At 41.9% G+C, this 18,505-nt stretch overlaps 3 protein-coding genes across 3 annotated transcripts; 2 read left to right on the top strand and 1 right to left on the bottom strand.

Annotated features, from left to right (window-relative positions):
• Positions 1–4,442: 4,442 nt before the first annotated feature.
• LOC128301402 (protein rigor mortis) lies at positions 4,443–9,353 on the top strand. Its single transcript, XM_053037851.1, has 10 exons — positions 4,443–4,609; positions 4,673–6,088; positions 6,192–6,550; positions 6,639–6,881; positions 6,949–7,236; positions 7,327–7,860; positions 7,936–8,086; positions 8,594–8,687; positions 8,755–8,918; positions 9,017–9,353. Exons 1-10 carry the CDS (start codon positions 4,443–4,445, stop codon positions 9,150–9,152), a joined length of 3,552 nt encoding a protein of 1,183 aa, XP_052893811.1. The 3' UTR covers positions 9,153–9,353.
• Positions 9,182–11,333, bottom strand: LOC128301403 (uncharacterized). Its single transcript, XM_053037853.1, has 6 exons — positions 11,220–11,333; positions 11,021–11,136; positions 10,848–10,947; positions 10,156–10,324; positions 9,835–10,092; positions 9,182–9,773 (listed from the first exon to the last, which is right to left on the bottom strand). The coding sequence occupies exons 1-6, from the start codon at positions 11,240–11,242 to the stop codon at positions 9,333–9,335; spliced, it is 1,107 nt and encodes a 368-aa protein (XP_052893813.1). The 5' UTR covers positions 11,243–11,333; the 3' UTR covers positions 9,182–9,332.
• A 4,725-nt stretch (positions 11,334–16,058) lies between these two features.
• LOC128303145 (cytochrome b5-related protein-like) lies at positions 16,059–17,731 on the top strand. The gene is made up of 3 exons (XM_053040003.1): positions 16,059–16,654; positions 16,747–17,163; positions 17,224–17,731. Exons 1-3 carry the CDS (start codon positions 16,059–16,061, stop codon positions 17,513–17,515), a joined length of 1,305 nt encoding a protein of 434 aa, XP_052895963.1. The 3' UTR covers positions 17,516–17,731.
• Positions 17,732–18,505: the final 774 nt, after the last annotated feature.

The raw sequence follows: 18,505 nt of genomic DNA, 5'->3' as shown, positions 1-18,505 counted from the left end.
AATCTCTGCACGCGACGTACGCACACAAAAAGAACCGCGCCGAGAGGGGTGGCCTAGGTTCAGCGCGAACCACTCTCGCAAAGGCACACACGCGGAAGCGCGACTGTTACACACCTAAAGCGCAGCTGTGGGAGTGACCGCGGGTAGAAACTGCGGGCCAACAATGCAACGAAACCGGTCACGGGCAGCGGACACACACGCCTCTGTAGTGCTGTACGGTGAGCAACGATCCGATCGGGACGACGACACAAACGCAACTAAACCCCTTGGTGCTGCTTGTTTCACCAACTGCTAGTGCCCGGGATCGGCAGACGGTTTCCACCGCGAAATCGGACGCGAATCAGGCCTGACTTTGGGTTTCAGCCACAATGAAGGCGTATGGCGCAAGGTGGAATGATGGTCGAGGAGGGTTTTTTTTCCTTTTCTTTGCTGTACTTCTGCTACCAATACGCTTACCGCTCGGCTTCCAGCGTCATTCGTCCGAGTGTGGTGGTTTGCCCTTACCGGCGGCTTTGCCTTCTTGCGTGCGCTACGTTACCCGGCAGTTCCCGACTCTATTGCTTATCTCCCTCAGCTGATGGTTCACCACGGTTTGCAGGTCGTTTGTTTCGTTTTGCGAACACCGACGACTGACGCGCTGGTCATGTGCTGTTGCATCCGCCTTTCGTCCGACCGTACCAACCGGAGGACGGTCACCCTGATTAGAGGGGACACAGCAATCCGTGCAGCAAACGGGAAGCAGCGGTGACCTGCGAGCCAGCTGAAAAACATGCACGACCCGGGACACTGTCAAGGGCGGATCGAGTGAATGTTTCCCGTGCATGCATGTTGCATTTGACCTAGTGACAGATTGAGCGCACCTTTTCAAGCCATCTCATACTACAGAGCTAAGACTGAAGGCTAGAAGCTATGTAACTATGTTTTTTTTATTAAAGGTACATGATAAAGGTATGAATAGCTACATTTTGTGCTTAAGTCTGAAGCATTTCCGGGTGTATTGTCTGTTCAACAACCTGTTCTACTTTTCAGAACTACTTTCACTGCGATGTAGATATGGCTTCAAAGTCGTTGTTGCAGGGATCGTGAACACCAGGGTTAAAACAGTGTTCTACTTCCTGGTAATTCTAACAACCCGTTCTAAACAGGTTGCGACACTCCCGTTTTGCACCGTGAATCCATATTTGAATAATATAAAGACTTCCAACTAGATGTTCTAAAGTAATTAGTTTAATTCGCAGCTATAAATTGTCCCGCCAGAAGCCCAAAAACAGGCAACAGCATCATGCAATATACGTTACATATTGTTTACATTTCAACCACTCGTTGCTACGGTAACCCGCAAACAGCTGAACAGGATGATTTCCACTCTATCAAAGTTTTACGCCTTCCTGTGACCTCTAGATCAATCATCTTTCATCGTCTGTTCGGAAGTAAGTTACATCATAGTGAGCTTGCAAGAAGGCGAATTTATGACGACAATGTTTAATATGAAACAAAATAAATCCCCCAGGGTTCCTAATGAATATGTATGTTAGTGAAGTAAAACAAAACAAATCTTGTAAGCACATCGTGTCCGGTGTAGAATATATACAACTGATACCTGTATTACATCAAACCAAAAAGAAAGCGGTCAAACGCAATACTTTCTTCAGGGCATTAAATCTCTCCGCTCATGTGCCTTTCTTCATCGAAGATAGTCATCGTGCACTGACGTCATTTTCCCAACGCGAGTTACATAATGCTCCAGGACGAAACCTTAGGGACGTTTTTAGGGCAAGTTGGAAGGCGAGAAAAACAAATCAAACATGCTAGAGACGATGAGAAGCATCCGGGGATATTGAGCCTAATAGGAAGACTTTGAACAACCGCAAAGCACTGAAGAATTAGATGGCTTCAGAAAATTACTCATTAATCCTCCCCTTTCCTCGTAGCGTGTAGCATCGTTAGACAAATGCACGAAAGTTCACTTTTTGTTTTGGTTTTTTTTTTCATTAAATCATTCAGAAGAAACTACATTTCTTGTGCTTGTACATACTGTAATCGTATGCTTGTCCAGATGCTCTATTAGCACATTTGTTAGAAATTAGAAAATTGGCAATGCTTACCAGGATCGATATAACCTTGACAATGAAATGCCCGTCTTGTTATTTCTGGTTCCCAAAAATTTGATGGCCAAGGTCACGCGTAATCAAATTGTAGCCTCTTGTTTTCGCAAGTGCACTTTACTGAGTATACTGATCGTCGGGAATGGCAATAACTTGCGAGTTTCGTGGTTTTCCATGGTACCAGCGCGACTCACCGGTCGAAACACAATGATAAAAAGGTACGATCTCACAACTACAAGCGACGCGACGAGCAGTATCTTTGCGTGTAACCAACATCGGACCACCTCTTGACAATCTCGTACGATCTTTGCAATCATCCAACATCATCATCGTATGCGTTGTTTTTTTTTATTTGCCTGCCTACTCTGACACTGTTTTGCCGGTATTGCATGCTGGAGGAGTGAGCGGAGTCACAATATAAACACGCCACCCTCTTCAATCATCCATCCAGCGCTTGTCGTGACCGTAATGCGGCCAGACGCGTGCATCTTTTTGTGCATTAGCTTCGCAATAGGTGATTATTCTTCGTTGCCATGTGCACTCGTCACACATTTTGGGAGCCCATTATCGTGTTTCGATTACCAGCCAGAGAGCAGACTTCTCAAGCACAAATCTAGTCACCCGGCAAAACCAACATCGGTTTGCAATGGGACATTCGCATGGGACCATGCTGCTGACGTTTATTGCATGTTTCTCTACACACGCTGTCCATGTAGGTGCACGTGTGTGTTAGTGAGATCGTTCCATTTTCCATCCCACCACTGCTAAGCGCAGAAAGTGCGTTGATATTTTGGACGAAAAACAAACTTTCTTCGCACAACATTACGATGATACGCAATATTGCTAAACGCCCGTTTTAAGCATACGACTATCCTAAGAATTTGTTTCGCCGTGCAGTCACAGATAGCACCGATAACAGTAAGCTACGTAGTGTAGGTTAAAACGTCGCTACGTATACATATATCCAATCCACCGCTCATCCCTACATTCCAGTCGTACATTATATATTTTTGCGTCGATAATTTATTCCACGCTTCGTTCGACCATTCATTTCCTCGCATAAACGGTCAAACCACATCGTGTTGCTTGTAAGTGCAATGCAATTTTTAAGTCAACAAAAAAAAAAACAACACTCTAGTCGGGACAATTTCTTCGCCCAACCAGAGTTGTTGGTGTTAAACGTTTACCATGGATGTTTAACATGTGCAAATGTTTCATATCATTGCGCTATCAAACGATAGACGACAAACAGTGATAACCCATCGTACTTTTAACGGGAAAAGCTACAGTACAGTATTACCAGTAACATTACGACTCAATCAATAAACGCATTATGCTTTCATTTCGCACACCATTTACTGAAGACATAGGGAAAGACATGCAGCGTTAGTATCGATTGACCTGGACGAAATTCTGTGCGTAGTGATTGAAAGTAATTTCAGCACTAACATATTACTGTGTTAGAGGATAGTTCAACGATCCAACGCGGACATATCACTTTGTATAGTTCCGCTGCAACTCATCACACTAAACGACACTATCCGATTGCATTTCACTTCATTGATAAGCTGTACGTTTTCCATGACGAAGCCAACTTTCCATATTTGTCTTTCCAACACACCTTAGCTGCGCCGAATTTGCTTTGCTTGTTTCCTAAAAATGGTCGACCATAAGGAGGACAGATCGAAGCTAACATACCTGAACAGGTAGATTAGTGCAATGTGTCAGCAACAAACGCTGGTTCTAGCGTATTCAACAACACTTTCGTATAGCAACTTTAGATAGAAATTGCAGCCTCTCGGATTTTCACCATCTACAATTTGTGTAACAGTGTCAACAACATGAAATTATTACCAAAATGTCAAACTGTACAATCCAGGGATGGGCAACTGACACAGCGACATAAAAAAGAAATTGTTTGCTGCAGAAAAACAGACAAAGACACGTTTACATTATTGAGCAGAAATCACAGTATCCTGACTGATCAATAATATTATTCCTATTCATGGAAGATAATCATTAAGTATATAACGCTATCCATACAAACACTGTAAAATACGGCATTGCCGTCATAATGGAATTTAAATAAAATTAAAAATACAAACACTGTTCCCTGTTGTTTCTGCTCTGCATGATTTCGATTATGAGCTGCATTTTGTTCATAGTGATTACAGTGTGGCATGAAGATTTGCTAGGCGTCATTGACAGCTCTTGTCAGTTGAATGCAGAACGCGCATTTAGCACGATTGTGTACAGCCAGTGGCCGAAGCTAAAGTTTTGTGAACGAGTCAAGTTTCAGAAATCTATAGCCATATAAATTGGTTATTTCTAAGCACAATGGACGGATTTGTAGCTCCGATTTTCCACCTTTGGTATCACCAGAACAGCATTCTGGCTACACCGGACAATGGAATTCTGTATTGCTCTCGCTACGACGTTACGTACATTCCTCCGCACGATTCGAACTATCTGCCGAAGATCCGAATCATGGCCGTTAATGGATTGTAAGTATAAACGCCGGGTGTGCTTTAACCGCTTGACTGCTAATTTCGAGTTTTCCTTGTTAGTATTAAAGCTTTGGCTTGTTCTCCGGTCTGGACCGACAATCGATTGTTCGCTACACTGGACGAATATAACGTCCTGAGCGTATGGGATCTTGATTTGCAACAACCAGTTAAAGGGCACCGAGCACACGCAACCGTACCGCAAGTGAAGACGTCGAAAAAACTACTTTCGAATGTAGCTTCGGCAATATGTTTTACAACCGACGGAAAAGTGATTTCTTGCCTTCATTCCGATCTGGTGGTGTATTGTTTACTAGCGGATAGGTACAAGATGACGCCGGACTTTTTCCGCAACAAAACTGTCGTCACGTTGGAAAAGTCACCGGTCGAACGCGACATTTTTATTGCAGGCCTGAAAGACGGATTGATCCAGATCTTTTCTATTAAGAAAATGGTTATCCTGCACACCCTCCGTGGACACGATAAGGAAATCGTCTCTATCGCATGCATGAGTGTGCCTGTTCTAAAGAAAAAAGCTTGGAGAAGGCAGGAAAAAGCTGAAGATAATAAGGAGGACGTTACAGGAAGCGCTTCGAAGAGTTTGCTAAATAGGCCCAAAAAACAGGCACGAAATAAATCCGCCCCAGTAGCTGTTGAGCCGGATTGTTTCGATATATATGATTTTAATGAAAGTCTGGAAGAATTTGGCACCATCATCGATCGGGAAACCAAGGATGACAAGCGCGATCAGTTTCGGGAGAAAGCTAAAACCGTGGAAGGATTTAACTTTCTGGAGGCATGCGAAAATCTGAAAGAAGATATTCTAAAAGCCGCAAACCGTAGAGATGAAGAAGAAGAGGAGGACGATATCGGTGATCAGTCGGGCTTAACGCCAGAAGACTTCAATACAGACGATGAAAACGAGTTGGCTGATTGTGAAAAGTTAAGAGATTACGTGGTAGTTGATAATGAAGATCAACGGGCCGATGAAGAACGGGACGAGTTTGAATGTAAGCTAATCCTGGTTAGCGGTAGTCGCGAAAATGTTCTTTGGTTTTGGGATTATGAAACTGGCTTACCAATCGATAAGATAATCGTACCGTCGATTGCAAATGCACGGCTGTGCGACACTTCCTTCACGAACGCTGTTTGGATCGATGAGTCCCATGTTGTTGCTAACAATTCGAATGGCCAAGTAATCGAATGGACGGTAGAGTTCAAATTCAAGAATGAGCGTTTGCATTTATCCGCAAAAGAAAGTCTGGCACCGTACCCGGTGGACAAAATTTTCCATTTGATTCGCGCTAAAGGGCTTGCCGAGGCAGACACAAACGGACGGTACCTGTGGTGTTCGTCGATAAATCGAAAGCTGACATGCCTGGAAGTGCTGGAATCGGGAAACGCGTCCATTATTGTAGATTATGCGTGCATCACACCTACAAATCGCTGTCTGGTAGAAAACCCGCTTGAATCCATGGTGTAAGTAAAGTCACTTGTTAAATTATATTGTTGTGTTCGATGTTGCCAATGTACTTATTTTATATGTTAAACTTCTGCTAAACAATACGTATTCACTTCACAGAATTGCGGTGGCGAGTGGTGCACCGAGGATTGAAAAACTAAATCTGGCCCGACTGCAGAATGACAATATTCCGTTCAAATCATACACCAATAAAATTGGCGATGCTGTAATGCAATTGTGTTGGCATCCTGAAGAAGAGGAAAAGCTCGCCTTTGGAACGAAAGAAGGACGCATCGGCATACTGGATACAGGAAGTTCGACTAATGTTCCTGTATTATTAAAAACGTTCACTAACAAAGAAGTCTACGGTTTGCAGTGGTGCTATTTGACCGATGATAAGCAGGAGAAGAAATTGATTCTGATGGCTTGTAGTAAAGTTAAGCTTGTTTACTATCATATGACTGGTGCTCTGAAGCATGGTAGGTGTATGATGATTCGTGTCGAACACTACAGTTTGTTGTTGCTAATTCAATTTTAACCGCTATTTTTTCATGTAATGTCTTTCAGAACCAATCCCGATCATGCAGTTTGGGCAAGTATCTGAGGTAACCGTTGTAGATAATTTGTGCTTTATTGGATGTCAGAATGGAGAAATACATGTGAGCGATTTAGATAAAAATATGAAGCAATTGTACCATAGTAAGGTAGCTAAACGGTATATTTGCGCACTGAATTTTAAGAATAATTATCTTGCCGTGGGTTCAAATGATCATTCCATCCAAGTAATACACTTCAAAGATGGTTTTGAGGGTAAGCAGATGCAAACATAAGTAGAAAAATGGCCTAAATGATAAAACTAAATTGTTTCCAATTGTAGGAGAAGCAGCAGGAAAGGAACGCCTTTTACTGGAAGGTCATACAGATGGAATATGTAAGCTCAGATGGAACCGTGGTGATACAATGCGTTTGGTAAGCTGTAGCTTCGATTGTACCATTCGCGTGTGGGACGCATTATCGGGTACTTGCTTAAAAATTTACCATACGAAATCGTTCGCGTATGCTGCGATATTTTCACCGCTGGACGAAAATATAATATTTTTCGTTGGAAAAGGGTGTTCGCTGTCTTCATTCGATTTCACCAAACAGCATAATGTACCACGAAAAGGTAAACATTTTTTATTCTACAACATTCAAACGACTTTTCCGTAGTAACATTTTTACAACACCCTGTCATTAATCTACCATCATTCAATAGCATCCGCAAAGCATCCAAAAATAGTCTTTGCTGTTGAGGAGGACGTCAATCCAATCGATTCGAAGCAAAAGAAGATAAAAACGGGTGGTAAATTTAAAAATTCCACAAAAGCATCTAACGAAAGCGATGCTACTAATGCTATCGATCAGCTAACAGAGGAAGTGAATAAAGTCACGTTGAAGGAATCGAATGCTGTTCAAGCATCTGCAAATCTAACGACAACATTCCAGCTTACGAATCGTGAAACAAACAAAACCATGGATGTATTAGAGTGTATCGTTAAATTGCTCCATGCACCAGATCCTGAGCCCGAGCCAGAACCACACGATTATTATAATGATGGGAATACTAGCGACAATGACTTTTTCGATGATAAGTTTAGTTATGAGGCAAAAGAAAAACCAGTCGAAGTTATAAAACCGGCAGTGGAACCATCGGTCAAAAACAACGAATCAACAGAGCAGGAAAAAATGTTTTACAATGAAAAACTTTTTTCGACACCTGCACACCTGAAACAACTTATAGAAGAAGAAGGTATGTGCTCGAACTGTGAATGCAAAATTTACTCAAAAAAATATCAATTATGGACTGTACATTTTATTGCTATAGCAAAACTACACACTATCACGGATACTTCATCGATTGGACTGTTAATGTTGCCCCAGTTGCTACACAAGCTGAAGGATACAATTTTGGGATGCATCAGCAAGAAAAAACTAACCCCGCAAATGTTGGCTTTGGCGCCATATGTGTCACATATGTGAGTTATCAATAATAATACCTAGTGTTGTCCGATGGCATGATGGTAGTGGCTCCGGTCTTCACACGAACGGACCTGACCAAAATCCCATACGGACTAATTCTCCGTAGCAAGGATTGATTATCCGGTTGCGTAGTATAATAAATCTAGTAAGCCAGAAATGGCAGGCATATGACCTAATAGCAGCAGGTCATTGCGCCAAGAAGAGAGAGAGAGAGAGAGAAGAGACCTAATGTTTGTCATTCATATGAATTTTTAAACGAGGGGTAATTCAAATCAGGGATTAATTTTCAAAAGATTTATAAATCCTCAGTAAAATTTTGGAGGATTCATGAATCTTTGAAAAAGAGACTCAGATTCATTCATTCGGTACACAGACTCATTCAGATTCATGAATCTGTATCAGATTCAACCGACACTAGTAATACCGTCTAAAAGACAATCTAATATTAATGTTTCACTGTACTACTATGTACTGTTTCATTGTAACATAATATTATTATCTAGGTTCTGGCGCCAGTGCTGTCAAGCTTATGCTTATCAATTGATCGAAACTCATCAATCTCTAGCAGCAGTTCCGTTTTTCCTAGCCAGCCACAAGGTAAATGTTGACCCAATGGCGTTTGACATTGTTTAGTTTAATAGCAATGAATCCCACCACTTAACAGGCTGATTCATCGATCGAGGAACTTTGCGATGCTAAGTATTACCGTGAGGCATGGGTAATCTGCAGACTGAACAAAACGCCGGACGATCCGTTGCTAGAACAAGTGGCTACCAAATGGGCACATCATCTAAACGCTATCGGAAACTATGAAGCTGCCGCGTTAGTGTAAGTAAAAGACTCCTTTTTAAAGAAACTCATCGTACTCTCGTACCCAACAAAGCAATTGAATTAATAACATGTATTTTTTCCCCGAAATTATTTAGTTGGACGGGCATCAAAAAGTATAAGGAGGCAATTGACGTTCTGACGAAGCGTAGAGATATTACTGAGGACATCCGACGTACGATAGATGAATTGAATGTTAAACTCCAAGAATCTACTACGGCCCGGCAGGAATGAGACACTTTAAGTGTACAATAATTCCACCAACATTTTTATTTTCATTTAACCTTATTGTCAAATCCATTCTTAATCACACTTGGTACCATTTCATGGGAACACTAAGCATTGAAATAAATACTGAATTCATTTCGAAATCGTTCGCACTAATACTATGGTGTCTAATTGCCATGATGTTGTTCACGCTAGTGGTAGCGGTAAATAGTTGCGATTTCGCCTCCGGCAGCAGCACCAGTACCGCTTCAGGACACCGCACCAAAGTTGTCCACATACCAGCTTCAGTGGAATGAGCATCATCGAGTATATCGCTAGTTGATAGAATCGCTGCGAAGTCCACAGTACGGTGTAGCGGAGCTTATCACCATCGAACATGGCATAACCGTACCCTACTTTCATTTCGCCCATCCTGTACGAACAAGTTGGGACAATAAACTCCAACAGCTCACGTGTATCCTTGAGATAGTCTAAATTAAACTCCAGCACTTCGTGACGGCTCCCCCGTTCCGTGTTGAGCGGGATAAAGGTGGCACCCTGTGCCAGCTGATTACGATGTGTCTTAACGTAGAGGGATTTGTGTTCGTGTGCGGAAAAAATCACGCTCGGTTGGAAATCATCGATCACCTAGAACGAACGCGGACCATTAATTTGCAGTGAAAAAAATTATAAAAAATGTTTGTTCTACCTTATACGTAAACGGATCAGCCCATCGTAGTATCGGCATGTGGCTCAAAAGCACGGTGTAAGGTTGCCGTTCCTCAGTATCGGGTGCGTTATTCAATGGAAGTGTCATGCTGATACGATTTACGTTGAGAAATCGCAACATTGGTTCTATCGCTGTTTCGTCTTGCTCGTTAAAGTATTGTTTAAATCGCAACACTCGGTCGGACTTGACGGTTTCTAATCCCTCGCCACCAATATCGTTATCGCCCGGAATGTAAACCTGTGAGACAACAAAGAAATTAGACAGTAAAGTTTCGGTTGCATTGCCTCAATCATACCGTACCATGATTGTGTTGGCCGTCGGTTGGGTGAAAATGTTGACGAACCGTGTGAAGTAATCTGCAAACTGAACATCATTCGCTACACTCCCCTCATCCATGAGATCACCCAGAAAGCATATTACATCCGGCGATGTATGTTGAACCACCCGTTTGTACGTCCGTTTCAAGTGCCTTTAAGGTTCACGTTAAAGAATCGTTAGAATAGACCTGTTCTGTTTTTTTTTATTATTCAACTGCACAACTCAATGACAATGCTTAAACGTAGAACAATATAGGGTCCTTTCTTTTCACCATTCATCATGGGCCCGTCACTATCACAATCAGTATTGGCTGGATCATTCATCGAAGCGAATAAATTATCCAATATCGTTACAATAAAAACCAAATTGAACACCGTCATTTCGTTGCTGATAAGATTAGCGATTCGTACGCACGATTGGTGCGAGATCTGTCAATTTGTTGCTCCCATACACATAGCTTTAAGGAGAGATAGATCTCCCCAGTGCCTTACTCACTCACTGTACAACGTGTCGTGATAAACTCACACAGTAAACCACTCCACGAATTCTAGCCTCGAGTGGGTACAGTAATGAAGATTCGGAATTTTTAAAGTACACTGGGCAATAAAACTGAACCGTTTAAAACTTTTCACTGTACGAAACCATGCATGCTGTTGAAGCACAATTATACGTACCGATCGGAGTCGAAATTGGCTAATGGCCAGTAGAGCTTCCTATCGAACGTGTTGCCCAAAATTTGGGGATCCGCGACAAACAGTATCTTTACGCAGCTATCTAGAAGGAAAATGGGCAATCGTATCAAATTAACGACCTGCAGCAAGCTCCTTTCCATCTGAATCATGCTGACCCGTTTCACACTGCAGTTCAGCCCACTGAAAGCTGTGATAGAGGTGGATGAGATATTCATTGTATACGATCAATCCGGCCAGTGTTGGAAGATAGATTTTCCAGAACAGTGGTAACCTGTGAAGGAAAAAACGTATGATTTATTTAATGTTCACACCAGCACCATGAATCGTTCCCGCGCCGCGCTGCATGTACCTTACCTGCAAAAACTCCTTTTCATCATGTCGTTTGATCACGGTCACCGTCCTCCATAGCTTTACGGTGACTGAGCCAACCAGCAACACGCCGCGCTGTCGTAACTGGGTGAAGGTTTGATACATCCCAAAAGGTGTACATCGATAACGACACTCCACGTTTGCCTGGCGACTGATAAGACCCCCGACTTCCGATGAGATTCTTCTAATCGTGCGATTCAAATTCGCTTGCCTTTGCGTAGAACGGTTCGATTCGCACTGCGTGGAAAATGTGTACAAAAGTTTACAAAAACCCGCCGATGGAGATCGACAGGAACTCTTCTTTGCGGTACATGCACCGATGTTTGCTAAGCGTGGAAGGCGTAGGTCAGTTGAAACAGAAGTGTGCTCTGGGCTTGTGGTTCCCGCGGTTATCAAGCGATAAGGTTTTGTTTTGATTCTCTTCGCTTACTACTATTCATGCAATTTAGTTACGATTCTTATATAGAACAGAAGCAAAACACTCGAAACTTTTTAAAACTAAAACTATAAATTGACTTTCCTGAGATGAGTTCAAATAATGTTATTCATAAAAATGCCATAAGAAAAACGTAATTCTAATAATTCTATATCAGTTAATAAGCAGTATAAAAGTTCCGCAAGCTAATAAATGACGCTTAAACAGCGTAGGAGTAGTACTCCATTGAATATTAAATTATTGAAGAAGCGACATTTGCATTAAACAAAACGATCAAAACAAAGATGATGATCAATCCCTCCTCATATCCCAACACAGGTTTGAGAGAGACGAAATTTAATTTATTATATTTAAACAATATCTAAAAAACAACTAGTCTATGAGTGGTGACATCAAGGAGCTTTCTAAGGCACGCGTCGAATTCCATACACTTTCAACAATTAAACTCCCGTATACTAATCTCTCAGTGTGCTTGGTTAAAGAGGTTAAAGAGGTTCGTCATGAGCGGTTTTACAGTCGGTTAAAGGGTGCCCAGAGAAGAAGTAGCTCAGATCATGATTCAACAAACATTAATCAATTTCCATTATATTTTTCGAAACATTTTTGCTCGTTTTTGCACATGCCAACAGTACACTAAAATATAATCATGTGGTATAATAATTGTTAAACTGCCTCATAGCTTTGTTGGTGCTGTAACCACACAAGATCACAAGAGCGTTATAGTGGCAGCTAAAGTTAACGATGGAAGCGGCAGTTATGTGGCACGATATTCTCAATTCATGCGTCGGCTAAATAGGACCCGAAGGTTTCTCTTCCAAAACCAATTATTAAAATAGGTTAGTTGGTTTAATTTAGGTTTGTTTTCAGGTTTATATATAATATATAAGAAAATGTTTTAATAATTAACATAATTCTATTCATGAGAAATATTTCCTTTCAAAAACACAAAGTTTCAAATGTAGTTCTTATGACTTAAAATCCAAATCCAACACCAAATATGTCCTAGCTTTGAAAATCGTTCAATAATACTATGTTTTGTTTTATTTATTATTTATTATTCCATTACGATGGCTATCCCCGTATTATCCACACCGTTGGGTTGAATGATGTACAGTCTTACATGGAATTTCCTCCTTGCAATTTGCCTTATCCCGGGCGTACTCGGTGTTACGAACGCGAACAAAATTCATGAATCAGCATGCTAGCACCCAAGGTGGGAAGGTTAATCATAACAATTAATAGAACCGCGAACTCATAAATAAATAACGTCCGGAGACCCGTTCGAAAAGCGCATAAACAATAAGAGCCCTCACCGTTTGATATGGTAAACAAATACGATCAACGATACGGTTAAGAAATAATTATCGCAAATAAGCTGAAACCATACGATCGTCAACGGGCGGGTACACCCGACACCAAATATGCTAACGTAAGCAAAATGATTCTATCGTTCATCTCACTTTCGCTTTCAAATCACAAGACACATTGTTAGTATATAAGCAGGAGCAATTGTTAATAAACTTCACTTGTATTTCAAACCTAACCACGGTATCTTCAAGTCATTTGGGTTGGCAATCGAATTGAACGGAGGTCCACACTAGATACTTACTCTGATTATTCAGAACAACAGGCTAGTGTCCGACCAGCACCATTCCGAGCGCCTTCACTTCTACGGCCCTTCCAGTGAAAGCAGAGGTCCACCGTTAGAAACGCACCCTGGGAAACCCAGATACGAATCCTAACGTCCGATCCGAGCTGATCTGAAAGGTGAACGAGACTTGCGCGAGAGTTTCAGGGTAGGCCAATCTTCGCGTGGTCAACCAACGGCTCGTACTATGTTTTTATCGGTCGGTCTGAAAGTTCACTAGGGTTGCTACTTAGTGAAGTTTTGAACGCATATGCTAATTTGTGTCCAAGCATTTTTCTATGAACATTAAATATCACCACAATGCAATGCAGAAGAGCAGCATTTCTTCGTATTTCGCAATCACTCTAACAGTTTAAGACGCGAATCAATTACATACTACTCCGTAAAGCACTGCTGAGAAGTTTTGCAATTATAATTTATTAAAAACACATTAGTTTCTACACCAGCCGCACAGCTACAGTATCATATAGGTTCATAGGTCCATTTAAAAAAAAATGGTGTTATATCACCCAACACTACTGTGCGCAGTTTTGATAATGAATATCATTGATGTGGCCGAAGCATGGTCTTTTCCGCTATTAAAAGAGTTCAAAATCATTGTAGAAGTACATTAAGCGACATAAGGCCAAATTAACTAGCACATTTACAAGGAAATCTCTCATTTATCATGTTTTTATCATTTCTCTCATTTCGATAAAGAGGCATACATTAAATTTTTCCTTCAAATTTAAATTTAATATGATTATCAGATTAAGGCAAATTTGCTTTTTTCGTGTTTTAAAAACTCATCCTTAAAACTTACATTAGATAACTTATATTTTTGGAAACTGCTAATTCGGAGCCATCGGGGCCATTGGGGCATCGAAATGAATAAATCAGCTTCTGCATGCAAGACTCATCAATAAAAAAAATGCAGTTACCGATGTCGATAATAAGGTTTAGGATAGTTAATTAAATATTGGAACTGATTTAACTCACAATAAGAGGATTAACGGTGTATACGTTTTAAAAAAATTCACTAAAATAGTTTACACCATTCAAAAATGTATGATGTGAAACACTTATAGTCGGAACGATAAAAATACAAGCTACACTTCGACTACACTTAAAGCGTGTAAACCGAACAAGATCGTAAAGAAAAACATGCAACTCGCTCCTGGGGGAATTTACTGAACTTGCAATCACACATAGCACGCCGTTCATTGTGTAAGTACGCACGCTTACTAGAATAGCTAGTGTTCCATTTTTTTTTGTAAAGCCATTAATCAGTTCCTCGGCGATGGTCAGCACAAAATCCACAGCCGATACGTCGACTACGTTCATTCGTTTAACAACTTCCTGCTCGGTGAGCACACTGCTAAACAGGCGGACTCTGGAAGACCTCCACTAGCGGTGCAAGTTTTAACCAACTAAGTAGTGCAATTATTCAGTGGTGTAAAGCGCTAGGTGTAACTGGCAGTAGCCCTATGTAAGTGAAGTGAAACGCAGCATTTGAATACCGACGGTTATCCGCCCGATTCGTAGCAGATATGTGCAGTGCGTATAAGACGCCACAAAATAATTGATACACTTTAAACGCACGGCTCCGAACAACTGGGCCGCTGTGACGTGCGTAAGGTCATTGATATTCAACACGCGTCATTTTCGACGCTGCATTACCGGTCGCTTCGTTTCATTGATACTAGCAGACGCGGGGCGTGCTGTTCTATAAAACGATCGACAAAGCAACTAAATGAAATTGTGCTTTGCTCCGTCGTTCCGTGGTGGTAAATACAAAGTTCGATTTTTTATCGGATCATGAGAGTGCTTTTGATGCTCTAATCCTGCCATATGCAATGGGGGGTGTGGTGAGATAAGCTGAATTGATACCCCAACCCCCAAGTAAGCAGAAATTACTTATCGTGAAAGCAAGCTCATACAGCCAGAGGATTTTAAATGTTCGGAGCATTTAATTTCATTTAAAACAATATGTAGCGAAAAGTTGCAATTTATCGTTTGAATTTAAATCGTGAATGCTGTGAATGATATATAAACCCCGGAATAACTCGCCCTTCTACGGTAGAGTGCACGCCTAATCGTAACCTGATCGCCCCATGTTTACAAACTTATCAATGGAAGCGAAACGACAGATTCACGTTGATTCAACGTGATGCAGCAAGAATTCAGTGCAACGGTCCATCATGCGCGTAGAAAGGGCGTAAAAATAAGTTAATGTTTATTGGACGAGCACTGTCGATCATGCTGCGCTATCGGTTAATGCCGGTCAACAGACATTAGCAGCGAGTATTGTAATGGCGTTAACGATGCTGAACACGAGGACATGCTAATTGCGCATTCGTCTCATAGATCTTGGAAGAAATTTATCGTCAGCAGGTCATTTTAGTTCACGATTGTGACGATTGCTGAGTGGACCGTGCACGGTTACACATGATAGTGATTTAATCAGATAAAGAATTAGCAATAGTTGTGCCAAGGTTAGCCATCACCACTCCTTCGGTAAATCTGCAGTCGAATTGTGAGGCTGTATGCAAAGTGTCATAAAACGACGTGCGTAATTGCGGTCTGCAAGAGTAGAAGCGAGCGGAGATAGTTTCATTTAAAGCAGTACGATTAAACTTGATTTGTCCTTCAGGTCATGTTCAAAAGTGCATTACACCACGCTTGACGTTGACGAGAAAGTGTATTCACCTCTGCTCAATTCGCCTTACGTTGCAGAATCGTCTTCCAGCTTTGTGGAGCCATGGCGAGCAATTACATAACGACCATATCAAGAAAATATCCGTCCTTCCGCGATGAACCCTTGAAAACCGTTCATCGATGGTTGGAGGGCAAGCGGCAGGACGATGGTGCCGAGGGTCTGTGGCGCATTCACGACACCCTGTACGACTTTACGGACTTCATCGAGCGTCATCCCGGTGGCCCTGAATGGTTGCGCTTGACAAAGGGGACGGACATTACAGAGGCGTTCGAAACACACCACATTACAGTGCGCGCGGAAGGGCTGCTGCCGAAGTACAAAGTGCGCGAGGCGACCGAGCCGAGAGCAGTCCGGTTAACGTTCCGTGACGATGGGTTTTACCGGACACTGAAGCGCCGTGTGCGCGACAAGCTGAAGGATATCGACAACGGGCCAGCCAAACGATCGAAGCTGATCATCGATTCGATGCTGGCAGCAGCATTCGGGCTGGCGTTTCTTGCTATCCGCCTGAACAGCTATGCGCTCGCGATGGCGTCGGGACTGTTCGTCTGCTGGACAATGATTGGCGCACATAACTTCTTCCACCAGCGGGACAATTGGCGTATGATGACGTTTAATTTGGCCTTTTCGAGCTATCGGTGAGGAGCAGGGAGTTCCGGCAGTGGCTGGTTTTTCCATCGAAAGTTCATTCGTTTTAACCTACGTTTGTGCAATTCTTTCCTTCGCACAGTGAATGGCGTGTGTCACACGCGATGTCTCATCATAACTTCCCCAACTCGATACTAGACCTGGAGATATCCTACTTTGAGCCTTTCCTCTGCTGGTTGCCGAACCCATCGATCAAGAGCTCGGTAAGGCGCTACGCGTCCTGGGTGTACGGACCGTTGGTGTATTCGCTGCTGTTCTATGGCGAATTTATAAAACGAGTGCAGGAGACGTTCCAAACGGGAAAGAACACATTCTTCCTAGACGATCTCGTAACGTTGATTCTTCCGACGTTCATGTATGTGGTCGGAGCGACCAGCCTGTGGGAAGTGGTAAAGATGTGGCTGTTCATCGTGTTGGTAGCAAGCTTCCTGTTTGGTTTGATCGGACTGAATGCGGCACATCATCATCCGAAGGCGGTACACGACGGAGATCAAATACCGTAAGGAGTCTTGGCCATAGTATGTCGTGCTATTCTTACGCTAACCTATCTGCATTACAGGGCTGACATCGATTTTGCCGTCTACCAAATGGCCGCCGTTATTGATCGATCAGACACGAAAGGATCGCAGTTCATGGTGCTGACAAGCTTCGGTGATCACTGTCTGCATCATCTCTTCCCAACGCTAGATCACGGCATTCTTCCACAGCTGTACCCAGTGTTCTTCGAAACGTGCCGTGAGTTTGAAACCGTCTATCGGGAACTACCTTGGCTGCAGCAGATCATCGGCCAGCACAAACAGCTTGCACGTGTAGAACCAATGACTTACGAACCGTCGAAGAAGTTTGCTTAATGCAACCGCGGTGGTAATCACACCGGGAACCAAAGATGCACAAAAATGTTAGTTGAAAAGTGTAGAATGAATGATATAGTGCGATTACATACGATATTTTAGCACACTTTTGAGTGAGTGTGTGTTTTTGTATGCGTAGAATGTACAAATAAGATGGTGATTAGGCTAGGTTTCCTTTCAAATGTTAAAGAAATTGATACGATTTGGAAGAAAGTCCGACAGAAAATAAAATTTAATTTGAGAGATTTTTCTTTCAATGAGTTAACTATTATTTATAATTATAGTTTGCCATTATAGCGAACCATCTAAAGTCAGCCACCACTACGGTTGGGCAGACTCTTCCAGATGACATTTTCAGTTGATCAGCATAACTTTTTTAAAATTTATGAAAATTTTATTTTTCTAAGATTTCACATACTGTAACTGTAATCTTATCAATCCAAAATGTAACTGTAATCAATATGCAAATATTTTTTCTCCACCTCACTGCAAATAATTGTATTTTCAATGACTCTAAATCAAAACTCATAGTCTTGTAATTTTTAGGGAATTAACAATTTGTTCTTGCTATAAAACGTCGTGCAGGTTTTCATTTTGGTTTAATAATTTGATCACTTGTCTCCCTGACTTCATCTTGATCCTGTCTGCCCCGTACGCAGAACCCGTACAATCCAGCTGCGGGTAATTAAAGTCACACAAAGCCTGGAATGTCAGGCCTAGACCTCTTGAGGTTGTTGATAGAAAAAAAGAGTATAAATTAAAATCAAAAGAAAGAAAAAGATCACTTGTTTGGTTCAAAATTAAAATGAGAACCTGACGGCGAATTATTACTGATACCACCTTTTGACGATCGACAAACTTTTCGAATGACTTCTAATAACACCCTGCATGCAAGTCACTTGCGGCTAGCACACAATAAGCAGTACAAGTTTTATTTTTTTTTGTGCGTTATCCGTTGGGTTCAACAATTTGGGTTCGTTTGTGTGGAAG

This window comes from Anopheles moucheti, chromosome 3 (genome assembly GCF_943734755.1).
Source record: "Anopheles moucheti chromosome 3, idAnoMoucSN_F20_07, whole genome shotgun sequence".
NCBI lineage: Eukaryota > Metazoa > Arthropoda > Insecta > Diptera > Culicidae > Anopheles > Anopheles moucheti.
The sequence above is the reverse complement of the archived record's forward strand: the minus strand, read 5'-3'. Positions and strand labels throughout refer to the sequence as shown.

Coding starts and splice junctions, on each gene's coding strand:
- LOC128301403 (XM_053037853.1), bottom strand. CDS start 11,242: ATGATGAAAAGGAGTTTTTGCAG. Junction 10,093..10,155: donor CGACGGCCAACACAATCATG/GTACGGTATGAT, acceptor GTTGTCTCACAG/GTTTACATTCCGGGCGATAA. Junction 9,774..9,834: donor CTGATCCGTTTACGTATAAG/GTAGAACAAACA, acceptor CGTTCGTTCTAG/GTGATCGATGATTTCCAACC.
- LOC128301402 (XM_053037851.1), top strand. CDS start 4,443: ATGGACGGATTTGTAGCTCCGATTTTCCACCTTTGGTATCACCAGAAC. Junction 7,861..7,935: donor ACAACTTATAGAAGAAGAAG/GTATGTGCTCGA, acceptor TTATTGCTATAG/CAAAACTACACACTATCACG. Junction 8,688..8,754: donor TTTTCCTAGCCAGCCACAAG/GTAAATGTTGAC, acceptor ACCACTTAACAG/GCTGATTCATCGATCGAGGA.
- LOC128303145 (XM_053040003.1), top strand. CDS start 16,059: ATGGCGAGCAATTACATAACGACCATATCAAGAAAATATCCGTCCTTC. Junction 16,655..16,746: donor TTGGCCTTTTCGAGCTATCG/GTGAGGAGCAGG, acceptor TCCTTCGCACAG/TGAATGGCGTGTGTCACACG. Junction 17,164..17,223: donor CACGACGGAGATCAAATACC/GTAAGGAGTCTT, acceptor TCTGCATTACAG/GGCTGACATCGATTTTGCCG.